Source organism: Poeciliopsis prolifica, unplaced genomic scaffold (genome assembly GCF_027474105.1).
Source record: "Poeciliopsis prolifica strain line A6 unplaced genomic scaffold, Auburn_PproV2 SCAFFOLD027, whole genome shotgun sequence".
Classification (NCBI taxonomy): Eukaryota; Metazoa; Chordata; class Actinopteri; order Cyprinodontiformes; family Poeciliidae; genus Poeciliopsis; species Poeciliopsis prolifica.
Window position 1 is genome coordinate 803,906 of NW_026562402.1, and position 15,223 is coordinate 819,128.

Here is a 15,223-nt window from a genome sequence, read left to right on the forward strand (position 1 = left end):
CTTTACTGAGAATGTGGTACCTTTTATTTTTGCAAATTTGTTTAGCGCAAATGCGACAAACTGCATAAATAAATGTGTTTTTACACCCATAAAATAAGAGGAATCATTTTTGTCTTTCTTGTTCTTTGTAATAAATAAAACCAGTTAAGTTATTTAATTTATGTTTATATTATATTTTGTTAAATGCTGTGAAACTGTTTTTTTTTTCATGGTTGTCAGAACTTGACAATGTCATACCAGCCCACATGCCTAGTCATCTATGTCTGTGTATATATATTTGTGAGCGTGCGTTCATTCAGCTGAGAATAAGCCAAGTGCCCACCTGTGTTTATCCCAGCCCTTCCTGCTGCCGACCCTGTGATTATAGCGCCTGCATAAAACTACCTCCCACTAAGTTGTACATACTGGCACACAACATTTACAATTAGCAGCATCATAAGCACTTTCCCTGCTGGCGAGTGGGTGTGTGCAAGGACGATAAAAAGCTTTTCTGGTTTAGCCAAGTGTTCAGGTCGTTGTGCGCTTCACTAAGAGGAGCTTTGGACTGGAGAACAGAAAGTGGTCCAACCCATTGCGGTTCTTTCACTTGACATGAGCAAACTACTACAGTTCTCTTTTTTAAAAGACTGTGTTGTTTGGCTTATGTTAGTTTGTTACATATTAGGGATGCACCGATCCACATTTTTCACTTCTACTTCTGATACCAATACGATATCTGAGGTTTAGTATCAGCTGATACCCATCCAGTACAGAGTGCTTAGCTGACTTAAAATGATTATTTTTTTTAATACACACATAAATGTACTGAAGTACAAATTTACTTGAAAACTCTGCACTTAAACACATCAACAGCTTCACAAGCAAACTTGTAAGAACAACTTCAATTTGATCAGTAAATGCTATTGGGAGTAGTGCAGCCAATGGAAAATAATAAATAAACTGAACCTGCCTAAAACAATAGATTTACTGCCTTTGTCAAACATTTAAAGATAAACTCCAACAAAACTTCTTTCAAATGATTCAGAAAAAGAAATTACGGGTTCTAAATACAATATAAAATAAATAATAAACCATGACATCGCTCAGAGCAAAAGCATAGAATTAGACTGAATAGATTGAATCCAGCTCATTGTCACTGAAACCTGATCTAGACTATATTTTAGTACAAGCACTGATACCGATATTAATATTGGATAGGTGCATCTCTGTTACATATGACTGGTTTTCATGTTTTGATTAATTTATTTGTGAACTCTAACCTTTATTTACACAAATAAAATTTATCAAAGATGAAAATGAAATGAAAGACAGACCTGCCCTGGTTTAACTATTCTGTCCACAGTAGTTAAATATTTTTCCCAGTTAACTTTGAGCAGCAGTGCGCGTGTGTGGAGGTGTGTGTCAAGGGGTGTGATATGTGCCAGCCATTCCCATCAGTTGCCCTCTGTAACACACAGCTCCTGCCAAGTGGAATCGTCCTGGGATGCAGACACGCATGGCTGCACAAAACAACGCCCTTTTCTCTTTGCTGGCTCATTCTTCTGCGCACACACATCCGATTGAATCAAATGCCAGTTGATGTTTTGAGATCTCATCAATAACAGTGTTTAAAACCTACTTGAGCCTGAGATTAATGTGTGAGTTTGCTGCCGTCAGAGATTTAAAACCTTGCGTGCTGGTTTGCGTTTAAGGAGAAGTGAGTCGGCTGACTCTTCTCCAGGTTTTTATTAGGAACATCGGAGCAGGGAGTGCAGGTTCAAGCAAGGGCCAGTCCCCGGCTGGAAAAAGGCAACGTTCTAACATTCAGACCTTGGTTATACACCTGAGAATGACGTCAAGAGAGATAAACATAGTGCAACAGTTCTCTGCCTATTTTCCTCTCTGTCACTGATATGTAGCATCTGCTGTATCCCAGTCCAGTCTGTCCCAGCTGGCCGCTTCTGTCTAAACCACTGAGTCTCGGCTCGGCATCCAGGCCTCCCTGTTGGGTTACCATTTTTCTACCTTAACGCTGCCTGTCATGGTTTGCAGTTTTCTTAGTTTGTGTAATGCACTTATTCAACCTCAAAGCTGGTTTTGTTAAATTTTAGAATAACATCTATGATATTACTTGTCTTAATGTTGGCTTTTAAATTAAAACTGTTATGATTAGCAGTGCCAAATACTTTCTTTTTGAATTGACAAATGTTTTATTTTTTTATTTTACATGTAAAATTCTAGAAGTTTTACAATTTATTTTTGTATTTTCACTAAGACAACAGTTGTGGTCTTAAACTACTTTAGTTTGTTTAAATTCTAATTGAAAACATGTAGAATAATTTGAGAAAATATTGGTGTAGAATACTAATGTCCAGCTACAACCAAGCTAGTATAATTGTCTTAAATAATGTTCAGGGTTTTCCCCAGAAATCTTGTACATTTCTACAAGAAATGTACAGCCTGGTGGTAGGGGCGCCAGAGCAGTCCCAATGATTTGATAGTGTTCACAAGAACTAACTCGACTCATAAGTCTGAATATAAATGAATTAAGTTTCATAATTCATTAGTTACAATATTTAAGTTGAATTCAAACTGCCAGCATGAATTTGTTTATTCTTTTTTTGTTTTGTGATAGTATTTTAGTCTCATATTAGCAGTAACTTCAAAAGCACAAGATCTGAGCTCGACTAAAATAAACCTTTATCTATCGTTATTAGACATAACCAGCCCTAAAAAATTAAACCCATTTGCTCTGTTACTCTGATTATTCTTACCTGTAGAATTGTTAGAAACAACAAAAGGTTTTTCTCCCACATATATTTTTACCAGTTGGGACTGCACAGTTTATTAGAAATATATGGTGTTTGCAATATTAATAGTGCACAGGACTATCTGGAATGCATTTCTGTTGGATATTGTTATGCTGCAGGGTTCATAAGTTCACACTTTGCATGCCAGTGTGATATTTTAGATGTTGGATACCTACACCTGACATACAGCATGTTAGTGACCAAGATGCTAAAGGTCACAGGGACTGTTGGGAGCATATATAAGAAAGAAGAGGAGGAAAAAATATGGATTTACTGCTGCTTATGTAGTAATTTCAGTACCTACCAATAATGGAGCAATCACTTTCCTCCATTATTGTAGAGGACTGACTATTTATGAGGCTGGCAACTCAATGATTTAAATACTTTGTGTATTTTTTTATTATTACAAAAATCCCATTTATTGAATGAAAAGTAATATTTCTGTGTTGACTCTGAAGGCAGGGCATTGAATATGAAAAAAATCAACACTGTTATTGCATAATCACAATACAATATTTAGAAACGTTATTTAATTCTGTTGCACTTCAAATTTTCACTTGTTTTTGCTGTGCTTGTGCCCCCTTTGTTATATTGAATTGGCTTTTGCTCTGCAAAAACACCAAATAGTTAAATGACAAAAAAAAAAAAAAAAAAAAAAAAACATGACAAAATAAATGCAGGAAATGAGCTCACCCAAATTATCTTCCATTTGTGTCTCGTTTGTTGTTATCCAGTGTTTAACTTTCATTTCTTGTGGCCTCACACACATCATATAAATAAACAGCTCTTCTTTCCACACAAAGACATTTCTGACAGATACGTTTTATTCGCTGGAACTTCTGAGATCTACCTAAGCTGCTACTTTATTGTACTCAACTGGACTCCAGGCTGTGAGTTGGGTGTTTGAGAGGCCCACTTTCAGGCAGCTGGTGGGAAAAGTACATCATGTTCCCTGTTGTACCACCCATGGAGAGGTCTGTTCGCTCCTGTATTGCCCTGCTGCACTGATATTAATGCACAACACAACCACTTCGGCTTACTTCTGAGTCTCATTTGAGGCTATGCACAGACTTTTATTTAAAGTCTGTGCATTACATTAAACAAAAAGTGTCAAATTAGTGCTTTTAAAACAGCTTTATGAAAAAGTCCAGGTCAGATTTTTCTTGTCTTCTTTCACATCAGACCACTTAATCTTGTGTTTTTCCTATAGTAAATATCCACTTATGGTAAATTGACAACACATGCTTGTTGTTTCTCATTAGCATGGATAAATGCTTTTTCCCATCCCAGTAAAAACCCTGAAGACATTGGGAATGCAGGAGGGAAATCACATGGAGATTTCTTGTGAAATGTTTGAGACAATTCATAGCATTTGTTAACAGTGAAGCAACTTATGTGGAATGTTTTTTTCTTCTTCAGTTTTAATAAAAAGTTTGAAAAATATCCCCCCAAAAAATGAGTTTTGAAGGATTTGTTGATACTGTGAGATAAATAATAGCATGAACAGGTAGAAGTGCATAGTTAATAACCAGATTAAATAATGTTTGTTAGGAGAAAAACAAGACAGAAAACATATATCTAAGCATATCTAACACACTCCTTTTCTTTTTTTTTATATACTCAACTTTGTTTGAGTATACGGTGTTTGCCTGTATCACTGCCTGTATCAGCAGTGACCCTCTCACTGAGTAATTGGAGCCACATCGCTGAAACAGGATCTGTGGGGTGAACAGGTTCATTTCGCAAAACAAGTTTTCTTAAGCAGTATAAACAGCCCATCTCTGGAGAAACGTATAACTGCCAATGGCATATTTAGCTTTATATTCCAAATTACGTTTTAAACTCAACCAAGAGGTTTACTTCTGAAAAAAACAAATATAAAAAACAAAACATAAACAGTGCGAGAGAGGAGTATCGGTGAAGAATTTAGATTTTTAATAAAATGACATGAATAAACAGATGTATGCCCTTACTAATATGCTGTGAAAAAAGAAACATTTATACAGTACAGCATCTAACCTTATTTTACAATCTACTACCAGCTTGTTGCACGTTTCCTCTAGTTTTTTTTTTAAAGCTTTCTCAGCAGATTCTTGATTAAGTCTGGAGTCCGACACCACATTTTTAATACTATTTCCAACTTCAAACTTAATTCTGTCAGGGGCCTGAATAATTATGGGCTTAACTGTTTTTCAGTGGGAAAGAGAAGACAACTTATCATTATAGCAAAGGAGATATATGACCTTCACAAGTAAGCCTGCCGCAACACGCAATAAGTCAGTTAATCACATGAGAAATTAAAACGAACTTGGTAATTTGCATTTGATTATTTTTTTGTGTTTTTCTACCAAATACTAGGTGATACAAGTTTTCAGTCTAGTGCTTTAGTCTCTACTAGACCCTTTTTTTGAAGGTCAGTTTTGTTTACAGACTTCAGAATTCAGAATTAATTTAATTATACAAAATAAAGAAAACCATTGAAACAAATAGTCTCCCAGTTCCAGTGTTAAATGTTCTTTAGAAATTAAAAATTGTTGATCTTAAAGAGGGTACACTTGTGTCATTATGCCATTGCCATTATATTACTTGAAAATCGTCTCAAAACAGCAAAATTATTGTTAATTGCAATAACTACTGGGACAATTTGTCATCCAACAAAATTTATCATGACAAGCCTTTTCATATGGAATGGAATGGTTATGGAATGGATCCCCTGTGCTTCAGTGGAACTAATGATTTTTATTTTGCCTTTATGCATCTTTATTGCTTAAGCCGATGTCTTTAAATGCTGTGGATGATCAAAAACTCCAAACCAACGATTGCATTGCCCTTAAAAAAGACAAAGCCACACATTTCCACGTATTATGCTGTTAACTGTGTTGTTGTTTATTTCTTGAAGAGTGTTATCTGTATCTTGTGCACAGTGAGTTTTCCAGATTCCACAGTTTTATCTGTGTGCACCAGCAGCCTGAAGATGGTTTTACAGTGACAGCTGGTTATCATGTCGTATTAATGGCTTTAAGATGTGAGCTGCGTTATCTGACACCACAAGCTGAAAAACATGCAAACTAGAACAACTTTATTTAACCGTGTTACTAGTGAGTGCATGTTTTTTTTAAATGAAATGCTACATCTTGCTGTTTGTTTTTTACGAGAAATCATGTCTATAGTGAAACAAAATATTCATGACATCAAACTGAATTCTGCTCTGTTTTTAGAAATGGGGTCAACTCTCCTCTGTAGTTTCTTGCTTCAGACAAGTTTCTTTCCTTATTCATCAGAGGCTAACATATATGCAAGTAAATATTTCCTACTTTGCAGTCTGGCCTCAATCTGTTGCTCCAACATGGTTTTAAATAGGTTTAGAAAACAACTACAAAGTTCTTTAACACTTACCGTAACCTGAAATGGGCGCAGTTTTATTGTTTATTTTGTTTCAGGTGTAAACATATCTGAGTTGATCAATACAACAATGAAACAGTGTTTTTCTTGGGGTAAAGCACACATTGTTTTTGAAAAACCAGCGCTCTGTAATATTTATGTATAAAATGTATTTCAAAAGTGGGCAAAATATGTTAGACATGCAGAATTTGAATTCATGCCAGATGAAAGATAAAATCTAACCAGATGTTTCATTCAAACAGTCCTTTGCAGTTACAGTATTGCATAATTTCAGAAATTGTAAATCTGTCTTGTGTGACTACATAAATTCAGACTTTTTTCAGGTAGGCTGTGCATTTGACAAATCCTCCAAAGTCAGAAACGGATTTAAAAAATAGTTGAATATCATTGTGAGCTCCTGAATATTGCATAATAATTGATGACTTGATAGAAAAAAATTAAATGCTTTAACTATGGAAACTTCAAATTACTCACAACTTCCAGTTGTTTCTTTTCTCACATGAATAATATGATTTTTGCTGTGCTTTATCCCCTTTCATACCATACATTTACCTTGAATTTAATATTTATTGTTCTGTAAAAAAAAGTTGTATTATAATGAATATTTATTGGATGATGATGCTTTCATTTACTCTTCCATTCAAGCATAAACACTGAAATAAAGAGCAATAAACCTACAGGTGACATCTGTTCATCTGACAAGTTACAACCAATTCAGTATTTTCTTTGGCTCACTGTAAATATGATGTTAGCTCAGTCCTGTTATCATCCATATTCAAGCAAACATTGAATTTAAAGAAACAAAAGGGAAAGACATTTTTTAAATACTCTAAGGTATGTGAGCTTTTCTGCAGTCCTGACACATGTACACCTTTCTTTCTGACATTTTCAGACTTTCAAACTAAAGTGACGAGGAAGATGAGTGATGACTGACAGACCAGATTCTCTAATAAGAGAACAGAAGCATCGCTTTGCTGGAAGGATACGGCAACAAAGACACAAACCTTGCTGCTTCAAGCTCTCTCTTCTTTTCACCACTGCTGAAAAATAATAGCAGCACTTTTTACCAAGAAGTGTTAAAATGTAAAAGAGGAAAGATGAGGAATTATCCAGTAATCAGAAAATAGAGAGAATAACGCAGAAGCCATCTGACTCTCAGATTTAGTTTATCTGCTCTGATAATGAAAGTGGATGTTGTGGATTTTGTTTTTACAGATCTGTTGCGGTGTTTACGTTCATCTTCCTCCATTTCACCATCTGCATGGTTTTAATTATTCACCTGGTGCTGTACCTGTAAACAAGCCAGTTTTTGTCACATGATGACGAACAGTGCGCCTTCTGTGTTTTTCTCATGGCCACATCTGTCAAATGACACTTGTGCTTCATCAGTTCTCTGTGCATGACTTTAAATCACTGCAACCACCAACTCAGAAGTCATATACTTTACAGTAATATGTACAATGTTAGTGAGAGGAGTTGCACATTTACCTTGGTCAGGTGGATTTTCTGTTTTCACTAACCACGATCTGATCGCTAAATCTGATTGTAATCTTCATCACCTGATGTTCTCCCATCTTCCTCATATATTTCTTACTTTCAACTTTCATGCTCATCAGCAGTAGCTGCTCCTTGTCTCTTTCTCCTTGTTTGACTTAATCCAAGTCTCACTTCTGAGCCCGACTGCATACCGCTGGCTATACTGTGTTGCCACGTGACTCCTGCTTTGTTGAAATCCATCGCGTGCCCCCCGTCCCCTCTCCCATCTTACTTTGTTCTCATTAAGTGCTCATGTGAGAGGTCATATGAGGACGTGTCCCCTCTCTGTGAACCACCGTGGAAACGGGTCAAAACCCTGTTGTTAGGTAAGACTACAGAAGACCTTTCCTTTATAATTCTAATTGGTTCACCTTTTATTATCTTTCATATCTTCACAATAGCAGGAGTAATTGTGAATATATGGCTCACTGCTTCAATAGACCAAACCTGGCTGAACATGTCAATGTGCCTGTCGCAATGACAAATTAATCAATTTATTGCATAATAACTTAAAATGAGCACAGTTATTTACATTTAGGTTTATATATTTTAGGAAAAATTGTTTACAGTCACAAAATCTGTTTTATTTATGATTTTAGTGGTGTGTGGTTTTTCTTTTATTTGTTGTTTTATTTTGGATATTTAAAATATCTTCCAGTCCAAATGAACTGCCATATGCCGTCAACTTCTGTTTAATAGGTTTCGAGAGCTAAAAAAAAAAAAAAAAAACAGTTCAAATGATAAGACTTTGTAAAATCTAACCTTGGGCAACAGAACTAACTCAGTCACCATACTTTTGCATTTAGACTCTTTATGACATTCTCCAATAAAGCTCAGGGACCTATAGTGGAGGTTGAACACAGTTTCACAGTGGTATGTGCTTTTCCACTTCTGTTTATTTCATAGAATGCGTCCAGATGGTGTATGTGTGGAAAAAAATCTCACAGTGGAGAACTGGCAGTAATAAACCCACTGGCTGTTGCACAATATTTGGCGAAGAACCCTATTTCTGTCAGTAAATTATTTTTTTTCTGCCAATGACCGTCATTTCACGGTTTTCTCGATTGTGTGAGTAGGTGTGTGTGTGTGTCTGTGCAGTTGGCTTACAAATCCAGCCAATAGCTGCAAGACGCAGTGTCTGGCTGTCCGTGCCTTTTGCTAAATATGCTAATAGCCCAACACCTGTTTGGATAAAAAGGGAAAATGCACATCTTCACTGTCAATCGGCCAGAATCCCACTCCGTGAAGGGAACACAGCTAAACTAGTTGATTCTTTACGTTGAATCTGTAGTTTGGAGGGGGTCCCTGGATGTGAGCTCATGGTGAATGTTTCTCCTGTTTCTGTTGGTTTTCTATCCTAGATTCATTAGATTCACTCTAAAGCACAGACATCATTCTTTAAACTTTGTGTCTTTTCCCTCTCTCCACTCAGTGATGGAGCCCATGACGGTGACAACGTCAGTGGTTGGACCCGATGAGTTCGACCGCAATGCCCCACGGATATGCGGCGTGTGCGGAGACAAGGCCACCGGCTTCCACTTCAATGCCATGACCTGTGAGGGCTGCAAGGGCTTCTTTAGGTGCGTTTGGGGATTTCCAGTGTCACATTTTTATATTTTATGTAATCTAGGTAGATTATTTGCAATTTGTCATCTTAATAAACAAAAGCACAGCCTTTTATACATTCAGGGAATGTTTTTAAGTCTCAGGTTCCATTTCTAAGTTTTTATGATATACTTAGTTTTTCACAAACTTGGATCTGGTAAAGACCAGACCATGTACATGTTAAAACCCTGGAAATGACAAAGAGTTCTTAGTGACATTTAAATGCAACTGATCTGTTTGCTTTTGGTCATTGTAATTTGCCAATAGTCATAATGACGTCAGCTGAATTTTACTATTTCGTTACCTTTCTAAAATAATGGCCTAGGTTGTTTTTTGCCAAAAGTCTTTTTTTTCTTTTTCTTTTTTTTTTTACCTTTATGATCTGGCAAAAATAAGTGATTTTATTTTATTTTTTGGCAAAGTCACTTAGTTCGGCCATTTTATTTTGGAACGGTAACAATATCTAGGTTGTAAATATGTAAATTGCTAAAACTTTTCAAGTGGCTTTATTTTATTGTATTTTAGGCAAAATAAAAAACATATATTTATTTTAAGAAAGAATCAAAATATTATTTGCATCTCTTAGTGTATTTCTATTATGGTATAAAAAGCCTTAAAGAGTTAAATGAAAAATTTGCTTAATGTGCCAATTTCTTTATCAGATTATTTGATTAATTATCAGAATATTCAATAAATTTAGTAAAATACTTCTTAGGTGCAATCCAACACTGAATGTATTTTCCTGCTCATCTGACTGAATAGTTTTATTCTACTAAATTTTATTTCAAGTTTGGATTGATTTTGTCTTCTAAAATACTTTAAAATGGCAGTTATTTTAAGCTTAGAAGCCTAACTGAAAGACCGAATTAAGTCTCTGTGGAGTTTTTATCAGACTGTTTCTAAAAATGCACCAATCAGGGTTTTACTGGTTGAGAACAATTTGCTGGTTGTCCTGAGATCTAAATCTGATGATACATTTTTTAAGGACTATATTCCAAAAAAAGTTGTAGTTTTGATTTACAGCAATAAATTAAAGCAATGCTAACAAAATTGATCACATCAGCTTATCAAAGAACCTTCATATGATTTTTATTCAGCCAAAAAATGTGAGGTGCACAACCTGTTCTTGTTTGCCTTGTAGCAATTAGTTTTCAGTATTTGACCGACAGATCAAAGATGATTGTTTATTCTACCAGAATCTATGTAGTTATAGTTTTAATACCACTGCCAATAACAAAAAATTTTTTTCTGGACATCCTTAAGTTTAAGTTCCCTAAGTTAGAATGAAATAAACATTTCTGTATTTTTTTAGTTAATGGGTCATGCTTCTCTTGAATATGTTGGTGTTGCTTGCCTGCACATTAACAGAGGACTCTGTGAATAAGTCACTAATGCATGTGTGCTGTTTTGAGGTGGAGGTTCACAATGACTTCATTTCATGTGTCCATGTGTGCCTTGCTTTTAGTGCTTTCAGAAACGTATTCATTATTCATACCAGCCACTAATCCTTGCCACTAACTCAAGTGTGAGGGATGAAAACATACTTACTTCAACAGAAACTGTGATTTTAAAAATTCTTTACAGCACAATTTATTCCTGTTAATTTAACTAATGTGAAGTTGTCTTGTACCTCTAAAATTGCAACTATTAAATAATTATTGTTCTTTTTATTCAGTAACAAGATTTTTTTGCATTCATACAGACGCAGCATGAAGCGCAAAGCCTCCTTCACCTGTCCGTTCAACGGGAGCTGCACCATCACAAAAGACAACCGGCGCCACTGCCAAGCATGTCGTCTTAAACGCTGCATCAACATCGGCATGATGAAAGAATGTGAGTATGGCTGTCTTTCTGTGAGGCCACAGGAATCAGGACATGACGATAATAAAGCTTTGTTTCCTCTTTGAATTTATTATGATTGATACAAACTTGCCGCATCAAACGATGTCATAGAAATGTAAAAATGTATTCAAGTTACATTAGGACTTGAATACATTTCAAAAGACAAGTCCCAACATGAAATGTTGGACTTGAAATTTTTTCAAATCTGAAAAGATTTGAAAATTTGTCTGTGATTGGATTGACTTCAGTCTTACCAGGCGAGCAGAATAGACTTGTAAAGTTTGTTAGTAAATGAAGTGGGAACTGGATCAGTCAAGAAAAACAAAACACACATTCAATAGATCAGCTTTTGCTTGCCGACAGATAAAAATATTTATTACAGATTCACATTTTGCTTTAGTCTGTAAAATACCCACCAAAAATTAGAACTGACTCTTCATGAATTCATTTCTCATAACCACGACTAAGAAAAGACAAGAATATTCATTTGGATCGGACTTTTAAACAAAGTAATTAATGCACTGCTGGCTGGAAGAACCACTGTTCATCATTTTTATTTCATTAGCTGTGATTCATAACAAATCCCCATTGAAAGCCATTTTTTCCATAAGCAAAACAGGTTTTATTCATAACCAACTGTATGAAATCCAATTTAGACCAAATTCATAATCAATGCAGTTTGCTCTCATCAGTATAACTATATAACCAAATTCATATCCAGTTACAGAATGTTGAATTTGAATTTAATTACACTGAACTTTTCCTGTTAAAGGGTTGGGGCTAACATGAGTGTGTGTGTGTGACATATTGTTAAGACTATAGTAAAGCATTATAATGGAAATTATAAAATGTATGTTTCCTGGAGTTGGATACCAGTGTGGCACTTGGTTCTAGTTCACACTTGAACTGCCAGATATCTAGAAAAACTAACACAATTTTATGTATTTCAGCCTTTTATCTACACGAGAAATGGTTGTCGTGAAGCAATCGGATTGGCTGGCATAGGTTTTAACTTTGTTATATACTTCCTTAGGTTTGGCATGTTCAAAACAACTCTCAGGGAAGTATTTGCGTAGATTCATATGGATAAAAGCTTTTCTGAAACCAATCCCGTGTGTATGATATTATTTTTAAACAACGTGGCAGAGATATTTGTTTTTATAAAGGCCAGAGGTTGGTACGTCTCCATTCCTCTCAGACAGACTCCACCGTCTGTATTGTGTCCAAATAGAAATTGATTCAAACTATAGGTGTTTAATATTCATATAAAAAACAATAACACTTCAATAAGTGCTTTAGCGCACAGTAGCAAGTAGCTGTCCTCAGTCAGACTTGCAGGAGGGCAGTGAAAACTCTCAGTTTTCATTCAAGCATTCCAGACATTATAACACTGGGATGACTAAAACGTGGACTATTAGATTTAAAACAACTTCTTGATTCCAAACATCTTCAGCGAAACTGGATAGCACCAGAAAATAGCAAAGCAGAGGGATGAAGTGCTAGCCTAAAGCTAACATATCTACTCTCTGTTTTGAGATGACTGCTTTGAAATTTCCAAAGAGGAGCTGCGCCTCAAAGGCGGGGCTAGGTCCAACCAGGCATTTTGCACAGCTGAATGGTTTTGATGGAGGTTAAAGGACTTCTGAGTCATGCATGACTCAGGGCAGTGTTCCAGATATATGATGTAATGCTGAAAAAAGTCAGGATTGCATAATACTGCCCCTTTAAATATATGGACAAAAATTCAGTGTTATGTTGAGACATTAAACTCTGTCACATAAATAAATCTTCAGCCAACTTATTTTAATTTTGATTTCAAAGCCTGATGTAATATCTCTGCCTCAGCTTTGAATTCTTCTGATGTAATACTCTTTTATTCATCTGAGTTACAGTAGAGCATCTGCTCACAATCCACACAAGGCTTATCTCTATATTTAAATACACTTTTGGAAATTCATTTCAAGTCTTTTATTCAGTGTGAGTTATGCGTGCAACAACCCAGGGAAGAAAAACTACGTTTTTATTTCTAAAAGAGAAGCTTTATTACTTATTTGTGTAATTTTTAACTTTTCTCACAAGGGAATAATCAGTAAAAAGCAAAAAGCAACCTGACTTCCAAGAGAAACAGGAGGCAGTGGAATCAATGGGTTAGCGAAAACCGATCTTATTTGCAGCGAGGATATAGGTAATAGAGTTTACGGTCCATATGCATTAGGTTGGTTGTACCTAGGCCTGTCGCGATAAACGATAAATCAATTAATCGCACGATAAATTAAAACTATCGACCTCATTTTAATTATCGTCTATATCGTTTCTTCCTGCTTTTTTCTTACTGTTGATGACACTGAATGAAAAAAGGCTCAACTCCGGTGCTCTCCACTGACCCTCCCTTCCTTATTTCCTTAGTGTAATGCCCAGCGCGCGCTGCACCATCTTATGTCGCGGATTGTCGGCCCATTATCAAAACTTGAGACCACACATTAGCTGACAGAAAGCCTAGCTATAATGGTTCGATCGAACCGTGTTGTGTCCAACAATGGACACAAAATAATAAATCCAATTCACTAACTTTGAAACCAGGCATTAATCAATTCCTTACTACAATCTACTTGCAATGCATGTGACTAGTGTCAGTCCTGACTGAATGAAAATCATTATAACCTATTTATGTCACCTTAATGAAGAACAGCTGAAAAGTTACCGGGTTTTCTGGTAGAAATTTCGCTCCAACTCTTCCCCTAGTTATTCATACTTTCTTTGCATGAAATGTTGATTAAACATTCATGTTTTCACATATCTTCTCTGATGTCTGCTGGATTTCGGGTTGCGCCAGGTCAGCTGTTCGGGATTCCCTCCGTGTTTCCCCTCAGAAAGCAGGAGGAGAATCCGCGCTTTCTGATTGGCTACCGGTCACATTCAACAGGCTGCGTCACTCTCTCAGTCTGGGCAAATCTTTGATTTAGATCGGAGCGGCCACGACGATCTACCGTAACACACAAGTGACAATCTCAGAACGAAGAACGTTCTAAGATTGTCGTTCGGGGTAAAAAATCCTGTAGTTTGAACTATTGCATCAGGAAGTCGGATTCTTCTCTATTTAAATCTAATTATTACTGAAGGGCAATATACTATACAAACTTCATAATCTGCACTCTTTTGGTTGAATGCAGTGTTTATTTCCACTTTGGCTTTATGTTTAGTTTTTATTCAAGTACACTTATTGTTAATGGAGACTGAGAATCTATTTTATTTTTGTTTTTGGTTGTTTTATTTATTTTGTGCATCAGTCCCAGTGTTAAGTGTTCTTTTTAAAGTAAAGTGTATCTATCTTTGGCAAGAAATTGCATGTATTATTATGTAATTTCCATTAAATCAGTGTAAAAAGGTCTTCAAACAATATTATCGTTTATCACAATAATTTTTGAGACAATTTATCGCCCAGCAAAATCTGTTATCGTGACAGGCCTAGTTGTACCATGTGGCAAACTCAGTCATGAGTCAAAAAGTAACTTCATACAATTTGTGTTTTTCATCTCGCTTTTATCCAAGCAGATGGTCGTTACGGGTAACAAAAACAGCATTGTGCCAGTTTTTGAAAAGCAGCTTGTTTCCAGTTTGCTCTTAACCTTGTTGGTTATGGATGGAGACCACCAGGCATGAGTGTAACACAAGAACTAGACAACATGAGGAGAAGGAGGAGAAACAATGTATCCTAAAGCCACCGGCCCCCGCTCCAGAGTGACATCTTGTCATGACCGATTTATGAAGACTAACATTGATTGGTAGGTTTACTCTGCAAGGGACAAATGATCTCCTTATACAACATTTATTACAGCTTCAGGACTACATCCAAGCCAACTGAAAAGAAACAAAGACTTTCTTTATTTGGGGATTTTAGTTATCGTCAGCTGTTACTTGCCAGCAGGAAATGCTACCTACAGGAGGACATCAGCAGATGTTTAGCTAGTAGGGATTGACAGGAAAAGTTCAAGTAAGGGGTTGAAAGTGAGGGAGACGGGAAGTAGGAGGGTGTTAGAAAGGAGTTGCAG

General features: G+C 36.1%; 1 protein-coding gene across 5 annotated transcripts in view; it reads left to right on the forward strand.

Moving 5' to 3' along the window:
• LOC129371599 (vitamin D3 receptor A) overlaps positions 1-15,223 on the forward strand; it is a 77,423-nt gene that overhangs the window by 35,915 nt on the left and 26,285 nt on the right. For 2 of the 5 annotated variants that reach the window (XM_055048281.1, XM_055048282.1), the window contains exons 3-4: positions 9,160-9,307; positions 11,035-11,165. In XM_055048281.1, the coding sequence (XP_054904256.1) occupies positions 9,162-9,307; positions 11,035-11,165 (277 nt within the window). In that variant the 5' untranslated portion in view covers positions 9,160-9,161. Of the gene's footprint in view, positions 1-7,846; positions 8,054-8,748; positions 9,308-11,034; positions 11,166-15,223 lie in introns of those variants that run through there. The other 3 variants (XM_055048279.1, XM_055048280.1, XM_055048283.1) reach the window with 2 other exon arrangements.